This window comes from Cydia pomonella, chromosome 26 (genome assembly GCF_033807575.1).
Source record: "Cydia pomonella isolate Wapato2018A chromosome 26, ilCydPomo1, whole genome shotgun sequence".
NCBI lineage: Eukaryota > Metazoa > Arthropoda > Insecta > Lepidoptera > Tortricidae > Cydia > Cydia pomonella.
Genome location: NC_084728.1, coordinates 8524729 through 8551316, shown reverse-complemented (window position 1 = coordinate 8551316; position 26588 = coordinate 8524729). Strand labels below are relative to the sequence as shown.

The window sequence follows — 26588 nt, the reverse complement described above, 5'->3', positions numbered from 1 at the left end:
AGTGTAAATACTAGTAACTTGAACCTAAGATATCAAAACAAGATTGCCCTTCCTGCCAGTAATTTACAAATGAGTAACAAAAGTCCCTATAACATGTCTGTAAGAATTTTCAACAGTCTTCCTAAAGAAATAGCGATAGAATCAAAATATGATACATTTGTAAATAGCTTGAAAACTTATTTAATTAATAATTGTTTCTATTGTTTACAAGAATATTTAGATGATAACAAATACCATAAATAGGCATATACTATAAACTATTTTTTTTGAGTATTCCGTAATTTGTAGGTATGTTATAATTGTTTCATGTGTTAGTGTTAGATAAAATTGCAATACCCTTACAGGGTGTCATATTGTGAAACATTATATTATTCATTAAGAACATCTGTATGAACACCAATGTGAAAGCAATAACGGTATTATTATATTATTATTATAAATAAATTAGATTTTGAAACGTGACGTACGCGTTTGCGTTTAGTCTCATTTTGTATTGGATTTAGAAAGAGCGCGCCAAGCGGGACGTTTTGGAAACTCAAAATCCTATACAAAATGAGACTTAACGCAAACGCGTTCGTCACGTTATGATGTCGATAAAATTTACACTAGGGGTACTGTTCAGAACATTAGCGGTAAATAAATAAAATAACTATATTTTGACACAAAACCATACTATGTATATAAGTATATATTTATCTATTATACGTAAGTATATTGTCGCCTAGTACCCATAGTACAGTCAGCGTCAAATACTTTGTAACAACCAAAGTAGCCAAATAGTTCGGTACACCATATATTTAGTATGGTGTACCGAACTATTTGGCCACTTTGACTGCTACAAAGTATTTGACGCTGACTGTACAAGCTTTGCTTAGTTTGGGACTAGGATACTGTGTAAGATTGTCCCCATATATTTATTTATTATGATTTATACTTCTTAGTTAAAACATTAAATACTTATAAAATAGTGTTAGTGGACTTACAAAAAAATAACATACAGACTTACCTACTTTTTCTATTCATGATATTACATAGTATAATACTCGACATAGAATTCTAGGGTACAAACTATAGGTAATAGTAGGGAGGAAGTTATATCGATAAATTAGACTATCCATCCTTTTTCCCTAAAAGTTTCCAGTGATAAAGTTTAGATAAGTACGCAAAGTTAGTACTGTGCTCGGTAAAAGTGACCACTTTTTTTTTATACTACGTCGGTGGCAAACAAGCATACGGCCTGCCTGATGGTAAGCAGTATCCGTAGCCTATGTACGCCTGCAACTCCAGAGGAGTTACATGCGCGTTGCCAACCCTAACCCCCTCCCACCCTCGTTGAGCTCTGGCAACCTTACTCACCGGCAGGAACACAACACTATGAGTAGGGTCTAGTGCTGCGATTTTCTGTAAGGTGGAGGTACTTCCCCAGTTGGGCTCTGCTCTAGATCTGGAATGACATCCGTTGTGCTGTGCCCTACCACACAGAGCGAGATGACATTCACAATGCCCATACCTCTCTTGTGGACGTAGTTTAAGGACATACCCGGGTCCGGGTTTTTATCGTGAACAGTATTTATATTTAAGATTAAGTATGTAAAAAAAATAATGACTTAATATGCTTTAAAATAAAGAAGGGAATTAGGTTATTATTTTGTTTCATAATTAGCTTATTAAAATTTTGATACATAAAGTGCCATCAGGGATCGGAACCGGTTTTTTGCAAAAAACATCGAAATAACCATATATTTCGGTTTATTTTATACTCTAAATGTAGGACTCAGTTGTTTTTTCAGATAACGACTTCGTATTATTAGATTGCCTAATTAGAAATGAAGTAATTAACAAAGAACGAAAAAATACCGTTTTCGTTCCCATACAAAAAATACCGGTTTCCGATCCCTGAGTGCCATTACCGAATTGTAAAAAAGCTACAATGCTCATAATCAGTTTTAAAAATGTCTTATTTCTAAATCACTAGGTAACGAATCAAGACAACCAATCGGTTCGCCTAGAGATTGAGGACAATTTTTTTAGATTTAGATATTAATTATATATTGTCCCAGCCGCTGTCAGAGGCTGCAATCCTTATTTATAAGCTGGTAAACGTAGACGATAAGATTTATGTAGTACTACTAGTAGATTTTATTTCACGTTAATACAATTATATTTTAGCTAGTTGTAGTAAAACACTTTATTGTACAAAAAGAAACCTAAAACAGGAAAAAACATTTGTACAAAGGCGAACTTATCCCTTTCAGGGATCTCTTTCAATTAACCTTTGAGTAATAAGTATAGAAAAATAATAGAAAAAGAAACATCGATAATTTAATTTATCGACATAGGAGCTCTCTACTAGTCATTAAATTTTGCCCCCAAAATTCCGATGTCTGGTCATTATGTACGCTAAATGTATAGTAAATATTTTACTCATGTTTACTAAAATAACAGGAATCGACCATAAACATTATTACTTACTTAAATCACGTAACGCTATGCGCACGCAATGATCTATAGATCAATATGGCGGTGAACGACCCTCGATCGTTTCACTATCGCGCGCACGGGCGAGAGTATTATGATCTATAGATCATGCAAATTATAGGATAATGAAGTTATAGGCATATTTTATGCTTGATGGAGCTTGAACTTGTCAGGTTCTAAATAAAGAATAACTCAAGCTAGAACGAACCGGGCCCGGGCCGGGGCGTCCAACACTTCAGTTTTCTATACAAAGCATCACGTGATCACCGATCAGCTGTCACAGGGAAAGAAGTGTCAGAAGCCTCGGCCCGGGCCCTGTACCCCTAGTGTAAATTTATTCGATGGCGTAACGTGACGTACGCGTTTGCGTTAAGTCTTATTTTGTATGGGATTTTGAGTTTCCAAAACGTTCCGCTTGGCGCGCTGTGTCTAATTCCCATACAAAATGAGACTTAAAGCAAACGCGTACGTCACGTTTCGACATCGAATAAATTAACACTAAGGGCTCTGATGGTTGTAACGTGAGTCATCTTGAAACTCGGGATTCTACTAACACTGAAGTTTATGTGTTTTATCACGATTCGATGAGCAGACGGTATTTTTCTAATATACTTACATAAATTAATACAATTTATAGTCCATCGAAAACTACATGTAAAGTCATAAAAATGTATGCAATCATTAAAATTAAAATGACTGCACGGTCGATAAGGTACCAAATTAAATATTCATATTAATGATAACACATGTGCAATGTGCCTTATGTGCCCACCCTAAAATACAGTGCTCGACTTTGGTCATTAACTGAGATAAGCAATAAGCATAGATTAGATTTGATTAAGATATACAGCGTGTATTTTTGATACGACCACATAATCAAAGGGCAGTTAGTTTAGACTGTAATTAACACACTTTCATAGGTTTTATCTAAAAACCCGGACAAGTGCGAGTCGGACTCGCCCACCGAGGGTTCCGTACTTTTTAGTATTTGTTGTTATAGCGGCAACAGAAATACATCATTTGTGAAAATTTCAACTTTCTAGCTATCACGGTTTATGAGATACAGCCTGGTGACAGACGGACGGACAGCGGAGTCTTAGTAATAGGGTACGAAACCCTAAAAATGGATGACTTTATTTTGTCATACAAAATAATTCAGCAAGCAATCTGTCAGTACCTACTTTGTTTTAACTCAAAACGTCTCATTAATGACGCGACGTCACAACTGTCACAAGTGATCATGATGTACGAAATACAAAACAAAAATTAATTAAAATTAATTAAATTAACACTACACACACTACACTGTGACTACACTGTTTGACCCAATGGTTGACTGGTAGAGAATGCCTTTTGGCATTAAGTTTGCCATTTGTACATTTTTCTTTATGTGTGCAATAAAGTTTAAATAAAATAAATAATAAATTAATTATGCTCTGGTAGTGAACACTAAACTAAAAAAATCTTTCAGAATTGTTTTATAGCACTTAAACCTACGTCTAGTTTAAGTTTATATCAAAAATACACACTGTATACTTGCTTTACTCTTTGTTTAACATGTATGCTTAACTTGACTTTATCGATATTTTTTAGCGATTTTGATAGCTAATTTCACTTGCATTTTCATATCTTCGGTAGTATAGTGGTAAGTATCCCCGCCTGTCACGCGGGAGACCGGGGTTCGATTCCCCGCCGGAGAGAACTTTTTGCCCAAGTAAATAACTTAAGGCCCAGTAAGTTCATGCTCTTCTCTCACTTTCAGTCTACTCACTTGAGCGTAAAATGGAAATGCGTGCCGGGGAGTGCGGAAATCATGTTTTATTTAAATATTAATTTTAAATTTTTAGTTTTTGTGCATATAACCCGTCACAGACAGATAAGATAACAGATAATTTATTTGTAAAACATGAGTGAGTGGACATACAAGTAGTGATCTTATATTTACAATAATGTCTGTCATGTTTTGCCTCTCGGCGTACAAATTATAAATTAAATAACTACACTAAATCCTTAAATACTCATTAATATTATAATAGTATTTTTCCAATAACAATTCTCTCATCCTTTTCTTAAACATGTCAACATTACAATTCCTAATGTCTAATGGTATCTTATTATATATTTTAGGCGCTAGACCAAATAAACTTTTCTTTAATAGAGCAGTATTGGCAGTTTGGCTTACTATCTTATCACTATCACGTGGCCTGAGTTACATACTACATTATGACGTTGAAATCGATCAGGATTATTTTTGACGAATAATGCTACTTCATAAATATAAATGCAGGGAAATGTCAACAGAGCGATAATATATTAAAAGATATCTTATGGCAAGCCATCTTACGATATATTATACGTACTATTTGACAGCATCCACATACGAAGCTATAACATATATTTTTGTATCTTACGATATCTTATAGCAAGGCATCTTAACATTTTTACCTTCCGAAATATAGCTCGGTATATTACGATATATTTTGATATACTTCGTCTTTTTCACAATGTAGGTGCTAGACAGACAGCGATATATATTTTGGTAACGTTGGCGTGTGTGGTGCTTAGCTATACAAAAGATATCTGTGGGTTTCTTACGGTATATTAATATACATCGCTCCGTTTGTAACGGGCTCAATTGTTAAAAGAGTAATATTTTTTAAAGGAAATTTTCAAGTGCTGTATTCGTGTTTTTTTTTACCGAGCTAGCGAGATAGCGAAACCATGCCCTCCCATGTTAGTTGCGAGAGTTTTATTAGCATCGCGCCATCTAGTTCGTAACTGTGAACTAAAAAATAGCTTACAGGTATTGGATACTTAGGACGGTGCGCGTTTTTAGTATGGGATTGGGTATCTGTACTAGTATTATATGATCTGTGGCGAAACTCAGGATTTGAATAGATACAGTCCCTCGAGAAAGACGTTAAGATTCCTCGAGAAAGGCATATTTTTATGTCAGTCATATTTTGATCAAAAAAGCAGCACAACTTTTTTAAACTCCTTTTTCTGAACCTACTGCGCCTTAATTGAATTATACGATATCTTACAGAATTTTTTACCAATTAATTACTGCTAAATAATATTGTTTTTTCACAAAAATAAGCAGTTTGAGATTACGCTTCTCTTATTTTTTTATATGAACTATTTAATTTTTTTTTTCGTTAAAACTTCTAAAATACAATCGTAGACGCGTAGAGAAATGAAAAAGTTGTACCAAAGATACATTGATTGAATTAGATATAATCTAAGACAATTTCGTGCTTCGAATTTGACGGGTAAACGAGATGGCGCTGTACATTATGGCTCCATACATTTTGCGGTAACTTTATCAAAAGTGACGTTTGACAATGCAATGACCGCAAAACATGGCGCAGTACAGCGCCATCTGCTATGGATGTTAAACTAAGGAGCACTTTATTTTCATACCCCCTTATTCATAAACGTCTATTAAAGTTGACAAGCCGCTAATAATCGTTTGTACCTTTCCCACGTATTGGTATGATGGAAAGGGACAAACGATTATTAGCGGCTTGTCAACTTTAGTAGACGTTTATGAATAAGGGGGTTAGAATTTACCTCTCACCTGTGTCTTCTATGCCTAACCTGTCAAAGAATGACAATATGGCGGACGAATGTTTGATATGTCACCGTATTTAAGAATTATTTCGCTTAAAATTTAGGTTTTCTTCGCAAGTGTGATGAAAAATATTGTGTGTAACTCCGGAGGTAAGAATATTTCAAACTCGAGTCTTTAATTCTCTCCAGCCTGCGGCTGTCGTGCATCTAAAGACCTCGTTTGCGAAATTTCACTTACCCGCCGTCATTGCACGTCGCGTCGTCAAACGTCGCGGGATGTATTTTATAGTACATTTATAAAATACATCCTGCGACATTCCGAGCCCTTGGTGACTCGGGTTACCTCCGCATTATACGCGAAATAATCTGTTTCCACAGTTTTATTACTTGTGAAATAAAGTTTAAATTAATAAATAATTGAATATCTGTATAATTTATTTATTATATGCTTAGGACTCAATTTGTTGGCCAATAGTAAGGTCTCGAATTGTTACAGGTACTCGTAATACTATGAATGTTATACCTACTTGTACAGAACCAACTGTGTTTTATTATTATTAATAATAATAAACCAAATTTTCTCTTTCCAGTGATCCCCCAAACATGCCGCTACCGAGGCTCCAGGTACCCCTGCGGGCTCAGCATATCCTGCGTGCTGGGGGGAGGGAAACCTATGGACCTATGCTCTGGGGGCATGATATGGGCCTGCTGCGTGGATAGAGAGACGACTGAACGGCCTGCAGAGGTGGCTCCTACGATTCATAATGCCAGTAAGTGTTTAAAAAGTGTATTATGTATATCATTACATAACAATACTAATAAAGTAATGCTTTTAAGTGATAAATATAGTCCTCCTCATCGTTTTGCGATAACGGCGACCCTAAATAAACATTATGGACGTTGTCTAGCATGAGCCCTAATGTAGCTGGTAACTTTTCCCATAAGCGTCTGCTTACGCCAAAAACGGTCGTATAAGATATTGACGCCGAAACTATAATAAAATAAAATATACCTAATGAAAACAGTAAATATAGTGTGCTGTGTGAAATATACTATCGATACCCCTTCGGGCTCAGCATATCCGTGTCTGGGGGGGGGGGGGGGGGGACATGGACTTATGTTCCTGGAGCATGATCGGGGCGTTGATATTAAACGGTTTAACAGGATGAACCCGAAAGATGTAACCACGCGTTTCTGAGAGGAAAAAATATGACTTATGATATGATTTCGCCATTTTTTTTTTATGTAAAGGGACCTTATTGTCGATGGCGCCCTCCCTTCGGTCGTGTTTTAATTTATCGCCACTCGTTTCGAATTTCCTATTTTTCGCACTTGTATCGTAATGTACTATTACGTGCATGAATATTTTCAATACATTTGATGCTATGATAGAATTGTCATGGTTTATTCCCCTTCTCATGTTATCTTAAAAAAGTTTCAGTTGTTTTACTTTTTTATGCGTAGTGAAGTATGTCTTTACCATCTTCAGACATATAAAAAAGCCCACCCATGTACAACAACAAAAAAATGTGTCGGCAACGCGTATGTGACACCCTGGTGTTCCAGGACCCCATAGGCTACGGTGACCGCTTGCCACCAGATGAGCCGTATGCCTGTTTGCCACCAACATGGTATTATATTATATTTTAGACAACCGTTAATTTGTATCAACACAATAAATTATTAAATACCATAAAATTACGAAGAATTCACATTAGTTCCGAAGGAAATATGTGACGTTATCTATGAAAAGGGACCTTATTGTCGGTGGCGCTTCCGCCGTAATAAACGATGCTCCGATACAAATACTACGCTGCGCGACGCAGTGCGGCGTAAGCGCCATCGACAATAATGCCACATATATGCCATCCTTATTTCTTGTTGTTTTCACCGAATTTTTTCACCGAAAATTTCATCATGTTTGACAGTTGTCGTTGTCGACGGCCTAAACGAGACCATTGAGGTCCCGGGTACGTCCTTAAACTACGTCCACAAGAGAGGTATGGGCACTGTGAATGTCATCTCGTTCTGTGTGGTAGGGCACAGCACAGCGAATGTCATTCCAGATCTAGAGCAGAGCCCAACTGGGGAAGTACCTCCACCTTACAGAAAATCGCAGCCAAATAACACTAGACCCTACTCATAGTGTTGTGTTCCTGCCGGTGAGTAAGGTTGCCAGAGCTCAACGAGGGGTGGGAGGGGGTTAGGGTCGGCAACGCGCATGTAACTCTTCTGGAGTTGCAGGCGTACATTGGCTGCGGATACTGCTTACGATCAGGCGGGCCGTATGCTTGTTTGCCACCGACGTAGTATAAAACAAAAAAAATTGAGGTGTTTAGAGTCGGCATCTCCAATAAAATGATTCCACACCTCATTGAAGTGCCGGCGCTTCATTGCGTTCGTACGTCTCCGACTACTGGCGAGATGCCACACATGTAACGAAAATTAAAAAAAAAAGCGGCCAAGTGCGAGTCGGACTCGCCCATGAAGGGTTCCGTACCATTTATGACGTATTAAAAAAACTACTTACTAGATCTGGTTCAAACCAATTTTCGGTGGAAGTTTGCATGGTAATGTATATCATATATTTTTTTAGATTTTTCATTCTGTTATTTTAGAAGTTACAGGGGGGGGGGGGACACTTTTTTTCACTTTGGAAGTGTCTCTCACGCAAACTATTCAGTTTAGAAAAAAATGATATTAGAAACCTCAACATCATTTTTAAAGACCTATCCATAGATACCCCACACGTATGGGTTTGATGAAAAAAGATTTTTTGAGTTTCAGTTCTAAGTATGGGGAACCCCCAAAATTTATAGTTTTTTTTTCTATTTTTATGAAAACATCTTAATGCGGTTCATAGAATACATCTACTTACCAAGTTTGAACAGTATAGCTCTTATAGTTTCGGAAAAAAGTGGCTGTGACATAATCGGACAGACAGACGGACATGACGAATCTATAAGGGTTCCGTTTTTTGCCATTTGGCTACGGAACCCTAAAAATTGAAAATGCCTTTATGCGTTATGAAAATGTATTCTAATAATATCTAGAAACATAATAAAAGCAATATTTTTTTTTTTTTATAATACGTCGGTGGCAAACAAGCATACGGCCCGCCTGATGGCAAGCAGCCTCCGTAGCCTATGTACGCCTGCAACTCCAGAGGAGTTACATGCGCGTTGCCGACCCTAAACCCGCCCCCCCTCATTGAGCTCTGGCAACCTTACTCACCGGCAGGAACACAACACTATGAGTAGGGTCTAGTGTTATTTGGCTGCTGTTTTATATGTAATAGCAATCCACTATGCCTAAAATGTTAATACAACTCAAATTAATCTTAAAACTATAGAAATGGAGGCCAGGGGCAGAAATTGTGCCCTATTGTTTTGAAAATTAGGGCACAGATTAAAGATTCACCAAATCTTATGTCACATGACACGTGATGTGCAAAGCATTGTTTCGCAATGAAGAGACATTTGCACACAATAGGTGTACAGTAAATACGACTGCTCTCTTGCGGTGCAAGATAAGAGAGGTAGCGAGATGGCGAGATTTAGAATCAGAATCAGAATCTGAATCAGAAATATTTATTGTGCAAACTGTGTAGGTACAAGAATATGACTTAGGTACATTTTTTGATGAGTATCAACAGTTTTACCCTTCTCGGGTATACAATTATTTTTAACTTAAACTAGGTTTTAGTATTTTATCTTAAACTATATTTTAATATACATTTAGGTTTACATACTTATAAAATTCTTTTAAATTATAGAAAACTTTGTCTATTAAAAAGTTTTTTAAGCATCTTTTAAAAGTATTTCCTTCGAGGCTTTTTATTTCGTTTGGCAGATGGTTGAAGACATTAATAGCAGATATGAACGTACTTTGTTTATATATTGAGGTGCTAGTTCTCGGAAGTACCATATTGTACTTATATTGTGATCTGATATTTTCTTTGCATGAACGCTTTGTGAAATATTCAGGGTGTTTTTTTACAAATTGGCTTAATTCTAATATATAAATACCGGTAAGGGTCAAAAAGCGCTTCTCTCTAAACACTTCACGTAGCGATTCATCCATGTACATTCTAAAAACAGTTTTTAAGCATTTTTTCTGCAATATACTCGTAAATGTTTTATCAACATCAACAGAATTTCCCCAAAAAATTACTCCGTACGTCAGTAATGGGTAGACTGTTCCATAATATGCACTAGAGACTGTATACATCTCTAATAAGCTTAGGATAAATTTAAAAGTTGAAAAATTACTGTCTTGGGTGAGACTTGAACTCACGGCCTCTGAATCGAGCGCTGGAGTACCAGTCTCACCCAAAACAGTAATTCTTCCACTTTTAAAATTATCATATGCTTAATAGCATCATTGGGTGAGAGTTGAACTCACGGCCTCTGGATCGATACTCCAGCGCTCGATCCAGAGGCCGTGAGTTCAAGTCTCACCCAAGACAGTAGTTTTTCCATTTTTAAATTTATCCTAAGCTTAATAGCATCGTTCGCAGACGTTGCTGCTTGTTAAAATTAATTTAAGTGTCTAATATTTCATTGATTCCAAATTTGTAATTGTATGTTGTTATTTTTATTGATTGTAAAAATTTTACATGTAAAAGTGCCCCTGTTGCCTATTTGCTGAATACATGTTTGTTTATTAGTTAGTAAGATCAAGATTTAAAAAAAAAATTAGATTTTATTGTACGACTTTGTCGGCTTTATTGATTTATATATCCATGCCGATTTCCAGCTTTCTAGCAATTCTAGCACTAACGACCACGGAGCAAAGCCTCGGACAGACAGACAGACAGACAGACAGACGGACATAGCGAAACTATAAGGGTTTCTAGTTGACTACGGAACCCTAAAAAGGGAGTATATGCCGCAAAAAACTTTCATTTCGACACTCTCAATGAAATCATAATTTATAGGGTACTTCCCGTAGACCAAGAACTATTAAATTTGGCAAATAATATCGTCATTCTACAAGTACAGGGAAATATCAATATTATGGTACCATCGAGCTGATCTTAATGACAAGAGAGGCCATAGGAAGTCTGTGATAAAACAACGCAACCTGTGACTTGGGATTTTTAGAATTGTCTCTTTCTCTTTGCAGAGAGAGAAAATTCTTACAGTACAGTCAGAGATAAACGCTTGTACCAAAAATGATTATTTTGCCACAAAATCTAATTATCTAAAATTTTCTTATTTTTCTTAGGATAATGATAAAGATAGTTTATTATTCAAGTAGGCATATTACAATGCGCTTATGAACGTCAAATAAAGCTACATCGGCTCTAACCCTACACCTCTGACCTGAGAAGATTTAAATCCCCCCTCAATTGGAGGAGGGTATCCCAATATGCACCGGCAAAAAACTCGGCGGGACACATCTTTTCAAAAAAATTCATCTTATGATTAACATGCATTAAATAAGAATAATAAAATAAATAGGGTTGTAGTAGATATACTATACACATATCTATGAAAAAAAATACAAATAATTTTTATGTTAAGTAGAAGCCACAGAGGATACAGATAATTCTTTATCTATACGGACTAATCTTATACCATTAAACGAGCAATTCTTGTATATATATATTATATTTCCGGGATCTCGGAAACGGCTCTAACGATTTTGCAGAAATTTGGTATCTTATGGGGGTTTTTGGGGGTAAACAATCGATCTAGATTAGTCTTATGTTTGGGAAAACGCGTGTTTTCGAGTTTTCATGCGTTTTTCTTTCGACGCAGAATATGGTCGCTAATTTCGTGTTGCAGGCCACTGTCCGTCTGGCCAGGCGGGTTAAAACGCGGACTGCTAAACGAGTGTTACGGGTTCGAATCTCGCCCGGTGACCAACTTTTGCTTTTTTTTTATATGTTCAAGTTTATAAATAGTTTTTTTAATTTTTATTGTTTTAGACATGTTTAATTTAGTAAAAAAAATGTAGTTAAGATTATCACCTATACACCACCATATTACAATAAATAGTTATAACCGAGCAAAGCTCGGTCGCCCAGGTACTATCCTTTAATAGAGTCCTTCCAAGCTAAGTTTGCACCGACGACGTGAACAGAAAAAAGTGAGGAAATGTCATTATAAACGTCCATAATCTGACGTTAATAATGCCATCTTTACATTTTGTTATTGCTAATGCCATGTTAAAAGAAGTGTCCAGGATGTTATTGCACACGGCCCGATTCAAACTTTAAGATACGTCAAAAAACTCCTAAACATACGAATTGTCAGTGTCAAAAGTGGCGTTGCTATTTTTGACATAGACATATCTAATCCATATTGTATCTTTAGCAAATGTTTGACGTATCATAAAGTTCCAGTACCCGTACCATGAGTCACTGACAATATCAAAACTGATATATAAGCTATCGAGAACTTATTTTACTTTCTATAAATCTCGCTCGCACTTACATGCGAGTACGAGCGAGATGCATAGAAAGTAAGTTACGTTCTCGATAGCGTTTATGTCAGTGCCGGACTGGTCAGTGTTCAGAGCCACACAGGAGGTCAGTGTTCAAACACAGAAGAATAATACGGTTCTCTACCTTTTCACCGAAAATTATATTGTCGAATTTCACTTGCCAACCAACTTTTCGCCGAAATTTCATTTGGGCGTATTTCATTTCCCAACTTTACATAATCCAACCTAACCTAACCCAACCTAGTACGCAATTTTCATTTCCCAACTATGGGGTTGGGTAATGATATGGTTGCGAAATAATTATTTGATAAAAGTTATTATGCCAACTAAAACGTCTGCGAAAAATTTGGCTGGCAAGTGAAATTCGGCATTACAATTTTCGGCGAAAAGGCAGGATACCGAATAATACAAGTGTCTAAAATAGCTCGATCCGACTCTAGTGGTGTTAAGGTATTATAATGACTCGCGGTCGCTTATAGCTTGGGCTGTCGCGGTCACAGGCCGGTAAGCACCGCATTACCTTCCGGGCACTAATTCGACCCATTACGCAACTCTTTGTTTACTTTCGCGTAAGAAAACTCTCATAATTTGCAAGTTTTATTTTAATATTAGATATAAATCAACTAAAGTTTGCAAGAAAAAGGCCGCTTTAAGGATATTTGACGACCGGTCTGGCTCAGTGGGTAGTGACCCTGCGTATGAAGCCGATGGCCCTGGGTAAAGGTCCGGTAAAGGCATTTCTTTGTATGATGAGCTGAGATATTTATTCCTGAGTCGGGTGTTTTCATTATATTTATATATTATATATATATCGTTGTCTAAGTACCCACAACACAAGACTTATTAAGCTTACTGCGGGACTTAGTCAATCTGTGTAAGAATGTCCTATAATATAATATTTATTTTAGTGTTAATATTTTAACCGCTTGTCTATGATGTGAAGAATCCTGATCGAATTTTCAATCAACTTTTTAAATTTTGTTAGAACGATATTTTTTGCTCCAAGTAAGCATAGAGTGCTCACTCAATACATCAGTTTTCATACCAAAACGCTTATTATTTTCGTAGCCGACATCTAGCGTTAAGTAACGGATTTATCAGTACTGACTGCTACTTAACAATAGATGTCGCGACGAATAAACAGTCTAATGTTCAACAATTTTCAGCTAATATTGCCAGACTAACCGGAACTCTATTTTCAACTCCTTCTGCTTGTAATTTGTTGAGCAATACACTTTTCGTCAGTCGCGACACCGGAGACATCTAGTGTCAATTAGAGGTACTGATAACTACGCTACTTGACGCTAGATGCCGACTACGAAGATAGAATAGAATAGAATTATTTTATTCGTAAACACAAACAGTCAATAGACATACATAAAAGAGAACATAGTGAGAAAAAAATGTTACAACCAAAATATTTCCATATAAATTACAAAAAATAAAATTAAAATATTAATTAAATTAAATTAAAAATACGGATAAAATTAAATTAAAGGTAAAGGCCCTTGATTGTTCAAAAATGATAAGGTTGCATTTTATCCACATGTGGGGGAAAGATGCAAATTTTGAGTTGTTTCCTTATGTTAGCTGGTAGAATTGACTTTTAAATGATGATTTTGAATGATGAATTTTTATTACGTTTTTTTGGATTGGATTTGATTTTTTTGGTGTGTCATAGGTAGTATTTTCCTCGCGTTTGTGTGATGAACATTTTTGTGTTTCACTCGGAGGCAAAAGTTTGTTTAACCCTCGTGCCTTGAAACCAATAACGTTTGTTTGACGAGTGGTTAAACAACAATTTTGCCTCCTTGTAAAACAAATAACTACATATTATAACTTCAACTTCAACATTTGTTCAGCAAATAGGCCACAAGGGCACTTTTACACGTCAACACATACATAAGCATATATAAGTATGTATGCAACAAAACAACTACATTGTTACTGTATTAGAATATATTCCCGTGTCCCGAGCCTCGAGCAGTGAAACCGAGTGAAAGTGCTCCAGTGGAGCGTGTTGGACAGCTTTATTGTTCCAAGTATCTTACTAAGCTATTACTCAGACTATACTAACTTACAACAAGTTAGGGCAATTATTCAAACAGTGTTGTGAGTTAGGGTGCCAACTAAAGCTTGAATAAATAAATAAATATTACAATACATTATGGTGCTACTTTCCCGCATCCGTGCGGGAATGAGCACTTTCCGTGCATATGTCGAAACGTTTATGAGCCGTATGTACTGTAAAACGTTGTACGATACACGTGGGAATAGTTAATTCGCAACTCGTGCCGATTTAAAACAATCCCTTGGGTCGTGTTTTAATTTATCACAACTCGTTGTGAATTTCCTATTTTCTGCACTTGTATCGTAAATAACTATTATTTGACAATTACAAATTATGATTTTTATAAATCAATTAATGTACACAAACAATAAGTTTTTGGCAAAAAGTTCATTTTTGGTACAAGCTTTTATCGCTGACTGTACTTTTTTTTTCCACAGGCAACTAATACTCATCGAGACAATTCTAAAAACCCCAAACACAATTAGGTTGCGTTTTTTTTATCACAGAGTTCCTATGGCTACCTCCTGTCTCCATCATCAGATCAGCTTGATGGTGCCATAATATTGCATTGTCATCCGACTTACATATGTACCTATACAATTTTTCAGCTTCATCGGAAACCGGGAAGTGGGTCAAATTTAACTTGCATACTAACAGGGCAAGTTAAATAGAAGCTATACTTGCCGCAAAACTAACTGGCCACTGAGATCATAATGCTATCTCCTTTACCCTTGTTAAGACCAACCAAGAGTGAAAGAGATGGCATTATGACCTAACTCGCCACCTAGTTTTGCGCCAAGTATAGTAAAAATGGGCTGTAACAGACGGACAGACAGACAGACAGAGTGATCCTATTTGGGTTCCGTTTTTTCCTTTTGAGGTACGAAATCCTGAAAATGGATTATTTGTCATCAGACAATAAAAAAGATGTATTTGTATAAACGCAATGCAAACGGAATGGAAAATACGAAAAGTTGCATATAGGAGATACGGTGAGTGGTTATATCTTGGAATATACTTTGTGAAAACGAAATAATATACAAAATAACATATTAATTCGGAATTCAATACTTCCAATGTCACTTGACATCATGACCCAGTCTCATTGTCCTCCCAAACTTCAATCCATAGACCGTTATACTGTTCACTTTACTACAATAGTCCCAATGCCTGATGCGACCGGTTCATTGGTGTCTATTGTTGCGCCCGTGAACGGGTTCCAGCAGGCGTTCTACATGACATTAAAGTTCTCCAAGAGGCCTCTACGTGTTGGATCTATATCCCCACGCAAGCCTATCAAAAGACCGGGATTTATAGGCCCGTGAAATCCAAGGAGATATAATAATAAATCCTCAGGCAAGCCTATCAAAAGACCGGAATTTATAGGCCCCTGAAATCCAAGGAGATACAAATAAATAATAATAAATCTCGTGAAAACCGAGAAGGATAAGTCCAGTAAGGACCTTGATTTAGCTCACGAGATAACCGCCATGTTGGATTTTGATTCGACGATCATTGTCCCGATAGACGTTTCGGCAAACGGTCTCATAGTGAAGAGTCTCGACCAACACTTTGAGAGAGAGAGGTGGCTGGATCAAGGGTCAGATGCAGAAGGCGGTGATTTTGGACACAGCGCGGATAGTCCGGCAGTTCCTCTCTCTGCGGCCCTGACCACCGGCAGCGTGGGCCCTGCCCCGCTGCTGGCGGTATCCTAGGTTAAGTTTTTATAATGTGTTTATATGTATTTTGTATGGTTTTTTGTATTTTACATTAATATTCATATTATAAAATGCCTAACCCTAAAGCCCAAGATACTCTTAAATAAAGAAATAATAATAAAATGAGGACATTCTTACACGTCCAACGGTAAGCTCAAGAAGGCTTGTGTTGTGGGTACTGTAAAGGGATACGGTCTATCTAACGTGGGGAATGTAAACACTCGAGGTAGATTTCTGATAATCTATATTAATATTTTTTTATACGTTTAGCTAGATTACAATTTCACTACCCGTAATGGCTGAACCCCCCTGAATGAATCGCCTGCAGATAGTTTGTCCTTTAGCAGAGCGATAATTCTGAATTCAAATACATAATCGTTGCCAGTTACCTACCAAAAGACTGTGAAGGTTACCAACCTTCACAGTACTCAGACAACGATATATATAAAATACAAATACTTATATACATAGAAAACATTTTGTACATTCTAGACCTAAGCTTAACGCCCTAGGTTCTACAATAGTTACTCTTACTCAGCTCTTAGTCAGTAAGGAAACCAACATAACGAACCGTAACGATTGCGTTGCTCTTGAATAAGTCAAGTAACGCGTTTCCCTTTCACGTAACGTTACGTTACTTATTTACCGATAAGTTCCGATAAGGAGTATGTTTAATGTTTAATTACTCAATTGGCGTGATTTTAGCATGTTAACATTCTAGGTTACATGGAGTTAAATCATGCGTGATACTTATTAGTCTTATTACGATTCAAACTTATCTAAACTAAACTTTCCAGTTTTAAGAGATATAAGAATTTGTTAATTTTTTTATTACTTGAATAAGTAATATAGCATTACAGTAAAACCTATTATGAAACTACAAAATAAAATACAATACAAAGAAACAATATACATAAAAACAAAATAAAAATTAAAAGTGGTTTTGGGCGACGACGAAACAGCGTGGCTCCGCTGCGTCGTCTGACTCGGCGTAGCTTATATATGTGGCATTATCTATGAAAAGGGACCTTATTGACGATGGCGCTTACGCCGCACTGCGTCGCGCAGCGTTGTGTTTGTATCGGAGCATCGTTTATTATATTATATTCAAATACAATTATTATATTGTTCATGAATAAATAAATAATAATAATAAATAATTACGGCGGAAGCGCCATCGACAATAAGGTTTTTGGACCCGGGTACGTCCTTAAACTACGTCCAAAAGAGAGGTATGGGCACTGTGAATTTCATCCCGCTTTGTGTGGTAGGGAACAGCCAGTGGATGTCATTCCAGATCTAGAGCAGAGCCCAACTGGGGAAGTACCTCCACCTTACAGAAAACCGCAGCCAAATAACACTAGACCCTACTCATAGTGTTGTGTTCCTGCCGGTGAGTAAGATTGCCAGAGCTCAATGAGGGGGGGGCGGGTTTAGGGTCGGCAACGCGCATGTAACTCCTCTGGAGTTGCTGGCGTACATAGGCTACGGAGACTGCTTACCATCAGGCGGGCCGTATGCTTGATTGCCACCGTCGTAGTATAAAAAAGGTACCTTTTCATAGATAACGTCACATATTATCCATACAAAACACATGTATTGAAAGCCAGATACCACTAGCCGACTGTGCTACTTCGCAGTGTAAAAATGACATTTTCGCTAACTTCTGCGTAAGTTACTTTCTATATGTTAATGGCACCAATCATGGGACATTTAAGAGAAAATTTGGAGTATTTTTGATATTTAACCGACAACTGTAAAATTTCTAACGCAATACGCTTTAAAAGTTGAATGTCCAATTCGTCCTTTATGTTTACTATGTATTTAATGAAAGCTACTGCAATTAGTTTCAATATTATTAACAAATTAAAACTGTGGTTTTTTGCTCCAGTCATGGGATGTATGGCTTGTATGGCGCCATTAATTTTCAAATTAACGAATACCAATGAAAAATTAAACTTAAGCAGCTCTTTGGCTCCTGTTTTTATTATTTTTTTATTTAGAACACAAACAGTCACATATACAAATAAAATTGAAGTACAATGTAGAGTACTTAACATACTTAAGAATCATAGACCTGGAGGTTCATTATTAAGTCCATAATGTTAACATACATACTAACCGGACCCGGGTACGTCCTTAAACTACGTCCAAAAGAGAGGTATGGCATTGTGAATTTCATCCCGCTTTGTGTGGTAGAGAACAGCCAGTGGATGTCATTCCAGATCTAGAGCAGAGCCCAACTGGGGAAGTACCTCCACCTTACAGAAAACCGCAGCCAAATAACACTAGACCCTACTCATAGTGTTGTGTTCCTGCCGGTGAGTAAGGTTGCCAGAGCTCAACGAGGGGGGGGCGGGTTTAGGGTCGGCAACGCGCATGTAACTCCTCTGGAGTTGCAGGCGTACATAGGCTACGGAGACTGCTTACCATCAGGCGGGCCGTATGCTTGTTTGCCACCGACGTAGTATAAAAAAGAAATAACAGCATAAAAAAACTCCGATAGTAGGACTACGAGAATTAGAGAAGTCCTTATATACCGATTAAAAGCCAGCGGGAAAAAAAAAAAATCGTATTCCGATTGATCGGACTAGCCAGTCGGACCATGCGACCTAAGGGTCATTTTGTATGCGATTCTAAAACAGCGCGCCAAGCGGGACGTTTTGGAAACTCAAAATCCCATACAAAATGAGACTTAACGCAAACGCGCACACGTCACGCTATCGAATAAATTTACACATGACATAAAAAGTGACTTTATGTAAATAAAACGCAAAGAGCTCACTGATTACCAGTTCGCCGGACGATATCGGCCTGTCAGTTATTCGCGATAAATTTTTGCGAATAACTGACAGGCCGATATCATCCGGCGAACTGGTAATCAGTGGACCCCTTAAAACTGTCTATTCATAATCTCTAAGATCAATAATCATTCACGTATATACTTGTCAATAACATCAATGCGCCCACAGCGCTTCACAGTGACTTACAACCTAACACAGGGATCGGCAAACTGATTTCTACTGATTTCTAAAAATTATTACTCCTTAAATGATTTTTTAAATGATAAGTTTTAAAAATATAGTTAATGTATATAAAATAATATTAGATTACATAGTGCCTTTCTCCATATTTGCTGCGCCCAACACCTGTACTTAACCATTATGTGCAATAAATGTATTGAGTATTGAGTATTGAAACTTTTGAAAAGTAGAGCATCATTAACCCTTCGTATGAGTAAGCACTGATTAGTGCGAACGGATTTAAAGTTATTGTGTTATTACAAGGGATTTTTAAATTCAGATTGCGCACTCATCAGTTCTTACAGATACGAAGAGTTATGCTAGGTAAAGACGAAGCCATTGCTGGCTTGTTATTGGCTTTGTATAAACAGGTTTCCAGGAATAGAGCGCTTGTCTATTCCCACCAGTGCTTGCTTGTCTGAGGACTGCGCTAGCGTTACTGGCTTCGTCTAAACCTAGTTTTAAAAATCACCAGTTCTAGGGATGCCATAGCCTTTAATGATATTGCCTCAAATGTGGTTTTCATTTCAGTAGTTTAAGAGAAAAGGGGACGGCCGTTTCCATACAAACGTACTCCCCATTTTCCTCTCTGAATATTGATATTATGGAAAACATTTTTACATAATTTGATGTATATCAACAATATTTATGCCCTTACTGGTTTTTCGACAGTTTTCATAGAAACTTTTAAATGCTCCTTACTCTTATAATAATAGAAAATTCGAAAGAAATAAACGTATGGGTATAGATGTGGTTGATGTTCAACAAATTATGTCAAAATATTTTCAATAATGTTAATATCCAGAGAGCAAAATGAGGATTACATTTGTATGAAAAGGCTATTCGCGCGAGTCCTCCTCTGTCGTCTTAAGTACTCTAACTGTTAATTTTTTTGGATGGCTTGAAGAGCCACATCGTACTCCTAAAGAGCTGGGGTTTGCCGGTCTCTGACCTAACACACGCACACTACATCATAACCATTAACCACAGGTGATCTAATCGAACTCATCGGAACATTCCCCCACGAAATCGACTACCAGAACACAAACCAGTTCGAGGACCCGGTCATCGTTTACACTGACAACCGCAAACCCCACAGACCCGACAAATGGGACACCCAAAAACCCTGGGAGACCCAAAAACCCGACAAATGGGACCAAAAACCCTGGGACACAGAAAAACCGTGGGACACAGATCAAAACCACTATTTTCACGTGAAGCCATCGTATCATGAGAGTACGACGAAGCCGTACGATTTTGGTGATGATGATTATGTGCCTGTAGTGACGAATGAACACACGAGACCTAGTTATCCGGGTGAGATTTTGGGTTTTTTGGTTTTTTTGGTGGCGGGTTTGCTCAGAAGTGTTTAGTTTATTTTGGGCAAAAGTTTTTTTTACAGTTTTTTATCACTTATCTTTGTTTGTTGAATATTCGGGATTATAACACGATTATGCAATTACTTCAATTCAGCACTTAATAAAAACAATCTCAAAAATATAACTCATTTTAATACATTCGAGTATCATTCCACAAGTAATAAAAAAATTAGATATTTCTTTTTTTAAATTTTATTCAAAAGATAGCATATTTGACGTAAGTTTTTTAACACATTACAATATATTAGAGAATTCAAAAGTAATATAAATATGCAAAATAACTTGTGTTTTTGGACTTATAGCAAAACACTTGAGTCGACTCGCCATCTTCTTTCTCGCTTTATCTTCAGCACTGCGTTTTCATAATCATCACGCACCTATTTTATTAGTAGCACATTGAATGAATTCACAAGCACAAACGGTAAATTTGGACCAACGGTTGACTTTTGAAAGATTTTTTGGAGTCGGGTTTCTCGGGTTTACGCTACGCACATTTTTGTTTCTAGCACGCTTTTCTGTCAAGTCTATTCCAGAGTACTGGTATTTTTTTATTGCTGGTAGATTTTATGCAATAGTTTGTGTTACAAAATTGTAAACAAAAAATAATGTAATAAATTATCACCTGGAATGGATTTAGAAAGCTTTGTTTAAGTGTTGCTTTATTGTACTTTGTTATTAAAATATTAATTTTGTTATTACTAAAATTTGTTACACATGCACATAATGCATGAAATACTAGTTTTACTTTTCTTTTATATAGTATTATTAATAGTACCCAGAAGTATTTCTATTTGGTTTGAGGAAATGAATCGATTTAGACGATGACATCGTTATGTTTTGTATAAACATTAGTAGCTAAATCACAATTTCATGAATGTTTGCAAAATTCTATCATCTATTACAGGAATGGATAAATTAAAAAAAATGTCATTTCGCACGCAGAACACACATCCATATCACGAACAAAATTAAACTTTACGTTACCCACACAAATATAAACCTCAAGATATTATCAAATAAAAAAAAAAACATATTTTGTTTACTTACTGTATTTTCTGCCTCTCATATTTTTAATTGCCATTGTGACATATATATAAATCTTGTGAATCTGATTTTATAAGAACTGAGCCTCTTTATCAACAAAGATCATGGACATATATATAAATCCTTTTTATTATTCTAATGGACCTCTCACACATTTCAGGTTGCGGCGAACACTTCACACGCTCCAACCGGATCGTCGGCGGGCACTCGACGGGTTTCGGGTCGCACCCGTGGCAAGCGGCGCTTATCAAGTCGGGTTTCTTGAGCAAGAAGCTGGCGTGTGGAGGCGCACTTATTTCCGACCGATGGGTCATCACTGCGGCGCATTGTGTTGCTACGTAAGTAAAAACCCGAGTCTAAAAATGTTTACTTATTTTCGAAAACTATATAACTAGTAAACAGATTTCCTAAATAATTGTACGATCCTGTATCTTGGTTTCTTTTTTATTTATATCTCCCGCGTCAAATAGCGTCCTATAACAGTTTCTGCATTGTCCTTTGGATGGGCTTCATTTAAAAAATTATCGATAAAATATGTTTTACCATAGATAAATAAGTAACATAGAGTGCTCACTCCATATATCAGGAATTCAACTGCAATACAGATTACACAGACTAAAATATATCTAAACATAAAACTAATTAAAAACTAACTTAAACGACATAAATATAAAATAACTTAATAAGCTAAAACTACAAATAAATTAAAATTAACAAAAAAAAAAACATAAAAAAAAAACACCACATCCAGCAGGTCCGCCTGCGGCATGGTGCCCATTGCGCTGGCGAGTAGCCCATCGAGTAGCGGAATTATCAGTACCGCTATTTGACAATAGATGTAGCGACCCACCGTTACTCACAACACCTAATAATCAATACTCAAATCATAACCTATGACGTAATTACCAGTCACTTTCACACTCCACTAATGGACGATTACCGAACGCAATTGTAAAATACGATTTGCTATACTTTCTCCATTACTCCAAGTTTCGTAACGCTAATAGTATGAGAGGTATAATTTAAGCTAATGTATGCTTATTTATTTCAAAGAATTTTACGAAAGGAATGTGTGCAAAATTTGAGGTTTTGCAACGTTTGTATATTATATAACTTTAGAGTTGAAATAATGTCAGTCAAAAAGGAGCTTCGCTTTTTCAACTCAACCGACCTTAGGAGTATATGTACAGTCGCCATCAGATATATCGGAGCGGCCGAGGTGCTCATAAATATCTGAACACGCACTCTAGCGTCTTGACAATAGAGGCGTGTTCACATATTAGAAGCGTACAGTTGAGGACATCATCTAAGTGGTGAAGATGGTTTTAAGTTTCGATTGTCATTTTCCATCAACTATTGTTATCTGTCTGCTGATAGACAGTCTTCTCATATTGACCTTATTTTATTTTGGTTTTCCAGCACCCCGAACTCTCAGCTCCGCGTCCGTCTCGGCGAGTGGGACGTCCGGGATTCCGGAGAGCGCTACTCACACGAAGAATTCGCCGTGCAGAGGAAAGAGGTGGGTGGAAATAATACATAATGAGTATTAGTTGCAATATACCTCAAAAAAAATCTCTAGATACGATATAAATAAATAAATAAATATTATAGGACATTATTACACAAATTGACTAAGTCCCACAGTAAGCTCAATAAGGCTTGTGTTGAGGGTACTTAGACAACGATATATATAATATATAAATAATAAAAACACCCATGACTCAGGAACAAATATCCATGCTCATCACACGAATAAATGCCCTTACCAGGATTTGAACCCGGGACCATCGGCTTCGTAGGCAGGGTCACTACCCACTAGGCCAGACCGGTCATCAAAATCGTCGATATGAATCCGATATGTCAGAGTCGGAAGTGACGTTTCTTCAAACAAGAACGTCACATTATACACTGACATGTCCGTTGTATATCGTAACTAGAGCAAATATTTGACGTATATTTAAGTTTTTTTTTTATTCCACGTTGGTGGCAAACAAGCATACAGACCGCCTGATGGTAAGCAGTCACCGTAGCCTATGGACGCCTGCAACTCCAGAGGTGTTACATGCACGTTGCCGACCCTTTAAAGACCTGTACACTCAAAATAAATTGTAAATCCACAGGTGCACCCGTCTTACGAACCAGCGGACTTCAGGAACGACGTGGCTCTAGTGCAGCTCGACAGGGGCGTCGTGTTCAAGCAGCATATTTTACCAGTAAGTCATATTGCCCACTGCTAGAGTATGAGTAAATCCACCAGGTGGCTGCCTTACAGGCCGACCGAGTATAGGACCGTGGCGCTGGTGCAGCTGGATAAAGGCATCGTATTCAAGCAACACGTATTCCTGGTAAGTCATAGATTAGATCAGATTATATCCATCATAATCCATAATAAAAATATCTAACATTCAAAAACAACATTTGAAAGTCAATTCTACCAGCTAACATAAGGAAACAACTCAAAATTTGCATCTGATTACTTTACCCCACATGTGGATAAAATGCAACTTTCTCATTAGTTTTTGAACAACAAAGGGCTGTTACCAATTGGTATAGTGAAAAATTAGGTTAATTTAGTTTTTAATGACTTACGAGTCTCATGGCAGTTTATAGTAAAAAATGTTTTTTTTTCCTTTAATTTACTTGGTGTACATCACTTGATTCCAGGTGTGCCTACCTCAGAAACAAATCAAGTTAGCCGGAAAGATGGCGACTGTTGCAGGCTGGGGGCGAACGAGGCATGGACAGAGCACCGTGCCTTCAGTTTTACAGGTAATGTTCATTTATTGATTTAAAAATGGGTGATACCTACTCGCTGCGTGATTTGAACTTTAAGATACGTCAACAATTTTCTAAAGATTCATTCTCATTCTCAAAACATTTTCATGTAAAATGTAGCAAAGACGAGACCATAAGGCTCGCACTGTCAAAAAGTTATCAGATCTCTTGTAAAGCCAAGCTTCTAACTCTACAAGCCCTAACTTCACAAAATCTAATGCTTAGTCAAAATATATGGCTTGGCCGTTTCACTACCGTCACATGGGGTAAGGTGATAATTTTATGAACTATTCATTTTTATTATACAATACTTCTTGTAGTAACGAAACAGCCAAGCCACATATTTCACCATATACATACATACGAGTACCATCTTCCAGTTGAGACTTTATCATTTCACTAAACTTGTTTAGCGAAATGATAAAACTAGTTGACTTTTTGAGTTCGTTTTGTCAATTTAGTGCCGTAGTTAGGGATTTTGTCAAATTCCTAACCAAATCTAGTGATATGGAAAAGCGTGTCATGTTTATCAATCAATCAATTCTTTATTCGTTCATCACAGGTACATAAATAGGTGGTAACTCAGTATTCTAAGGAACAGCTATGATGTGCCTTTTGGCGTACGAAATAATTTATTATCTAACTATTTTATTGGCCGATTTTGTCTTAGAGTCGGTGCTTTGGTCAAATGACTGAATTTTTCTAGGGAAATAATGATATGGATTCGCCATTTTATCATCCTGCGTGATTTGATCATATCCCATAGAGATTTGTTGAAATCTCTATTTTCATCATTTCCCTGTGACAGATATATACTTGCATAGTGCTGACTCGCTACATTTAAGTTTATTATATAGTAAACGTTGATTTTCATTCTTCCATATCTTTATTAACCTTTAATTATCATATTTTTAGGAAGTGGACGTAGAAGTGATCCCCAACGAGCGCTGCCAGCGCTGGTTCCGCGCCGCCGGCCGTCGAGAGACCATCCATGATGTGTTCCTGTGCGCTGGATATAAAGAGGTATATAGAGAGGAGGTATGGAGAGGTATAAGAGGTGTGAAGGATGTACTAAACATCATAGAAAGAATCTTTCGGACCCGGGTACATTCTTAAACTACGTTCAGAAGAGGGTGCGCACTGTAAATATCATCTCGCTTTGTGTGGTAGGGCACAGCATAGCGAATGTCATTCCAGATCTAGAGCAAAGCCCAACAAGGGTACGAAGTGAAGCGTTTTCGATTTAAAATACATGAGTGACCCGTTTTAACATAATTAATATGTCTGTGTCTCACGGAAGTTTTGTTATTAAAGAAGTTAGATAAGGTTTAAAAATAACGGTAACAGTGGCATTGTTTATTTCCAGGGCGGGCGTGACTCCTGCCAAGGCGACTCCGGCGGGCCGCTCACCATGAAGCTGGACGGGCGCAGCACGCTCGTCGGGCTCGTGTCGTGGGGCATCGGCTGCGGCCGCGAGCACCTGCCCGGCGTCTACACCAACATACAGAAGTTCGTGCCCTGGATCGACAAGCTGATTACACCTTAGGAGGTGTACAAACCCGAGAAAAAAATAACACACCTTAAAAGGTGGCAAAATCCGAGAAGAAAAATATATTAGAACTTGGATTGATAACCGGTTATACATACCTAAAGATGTAAAAACCCGTTAAAAAAATATCACACCTCAAAAGGTGTCAAAACCCGAGAAGAAAAAATGATTAAAACTTGGATTGACAAACGGTTTAACCTTAAAGGTGTACAAACTCGAGAAAAAAATATCACACCTTAGAAGATGTCAAAACCCGAGAAAAAAAAATGATTAGGACTTGGATTGACAAACGGTTATCAACTTACTTAAAGACTATTTGGAGGAGTATTTTAATTATAAAGGAATTTAGGTAGCTATCCCTCAATTCCTCCTATGTTCCCGGAGAGCACAAACGACAAATCAACAAACAGCAATAGCTTTATGACAACAAAAAAACAAAAGCATCAAAGTGACCGATAAAAATAGGCAATAGGTATATATTATACATATCTAAGTATGTAGACAGTAGAATAAGAAATGTGTCAC

At 37.1% G+C, this 26588-nt stretch overlaps 1 protein-coding gene and 1 non-coding gene across 3 annotated transcripts in view; both read left to right on the top strand.

The window, feature by feature from the left end:
- LOC133532174 (serine proteinase stubble-like) overlaps window positions 1–26192 on the top strand; it is a 49024-nt gene extending 22832 nt beyond the window's left edge. Inside the window, exons 3-10 of one of the 2 annotated variants that reach the window (XM_061870725.1) lie at window positions 6642–6821; window positions 20307–20633; window positions 21900–22077; window positions 23159–23258; window positions 23860–23952; window positions 24404–24508; window positions 25430–25537; window positions 25881–26192. In XM_061870725.1, coding sequence (XP_061726709.1) covers window positions 6642–6821; window positions 20307–20633; window positions 21900–22077; window positions 23159–23258; window positions 23860–23952; window positions 24404–24508; window positions 25430–25537; window positions 25881–26060 — 1271 coding nt within the window. In that variant the 3' untranslated portion in view covers window positions 26061–26192. The remainder of the gene's footprint in view (window positions 1–6641; window positions 6822–20306; window positions 20634–21899; window positions 22078–23158; window positions 23259–23859; window positions 23953–24403; window positions 24509–25429; window positions 25538–25880) is intronic. The other variant, XM_061870726.1, reaches the window with a different exon arrangement.
- On the top strand, window positions 4107–4178 carry Trnad-guc (transfer RNA aspartic acid (anticodon GUC)). The gene has a single exon. It is a non-coding gene; the product is annotated as a tRNA-Asp (tRNA).
- Window positions 26193–26588: the final 396 nt, after the last annotated feature.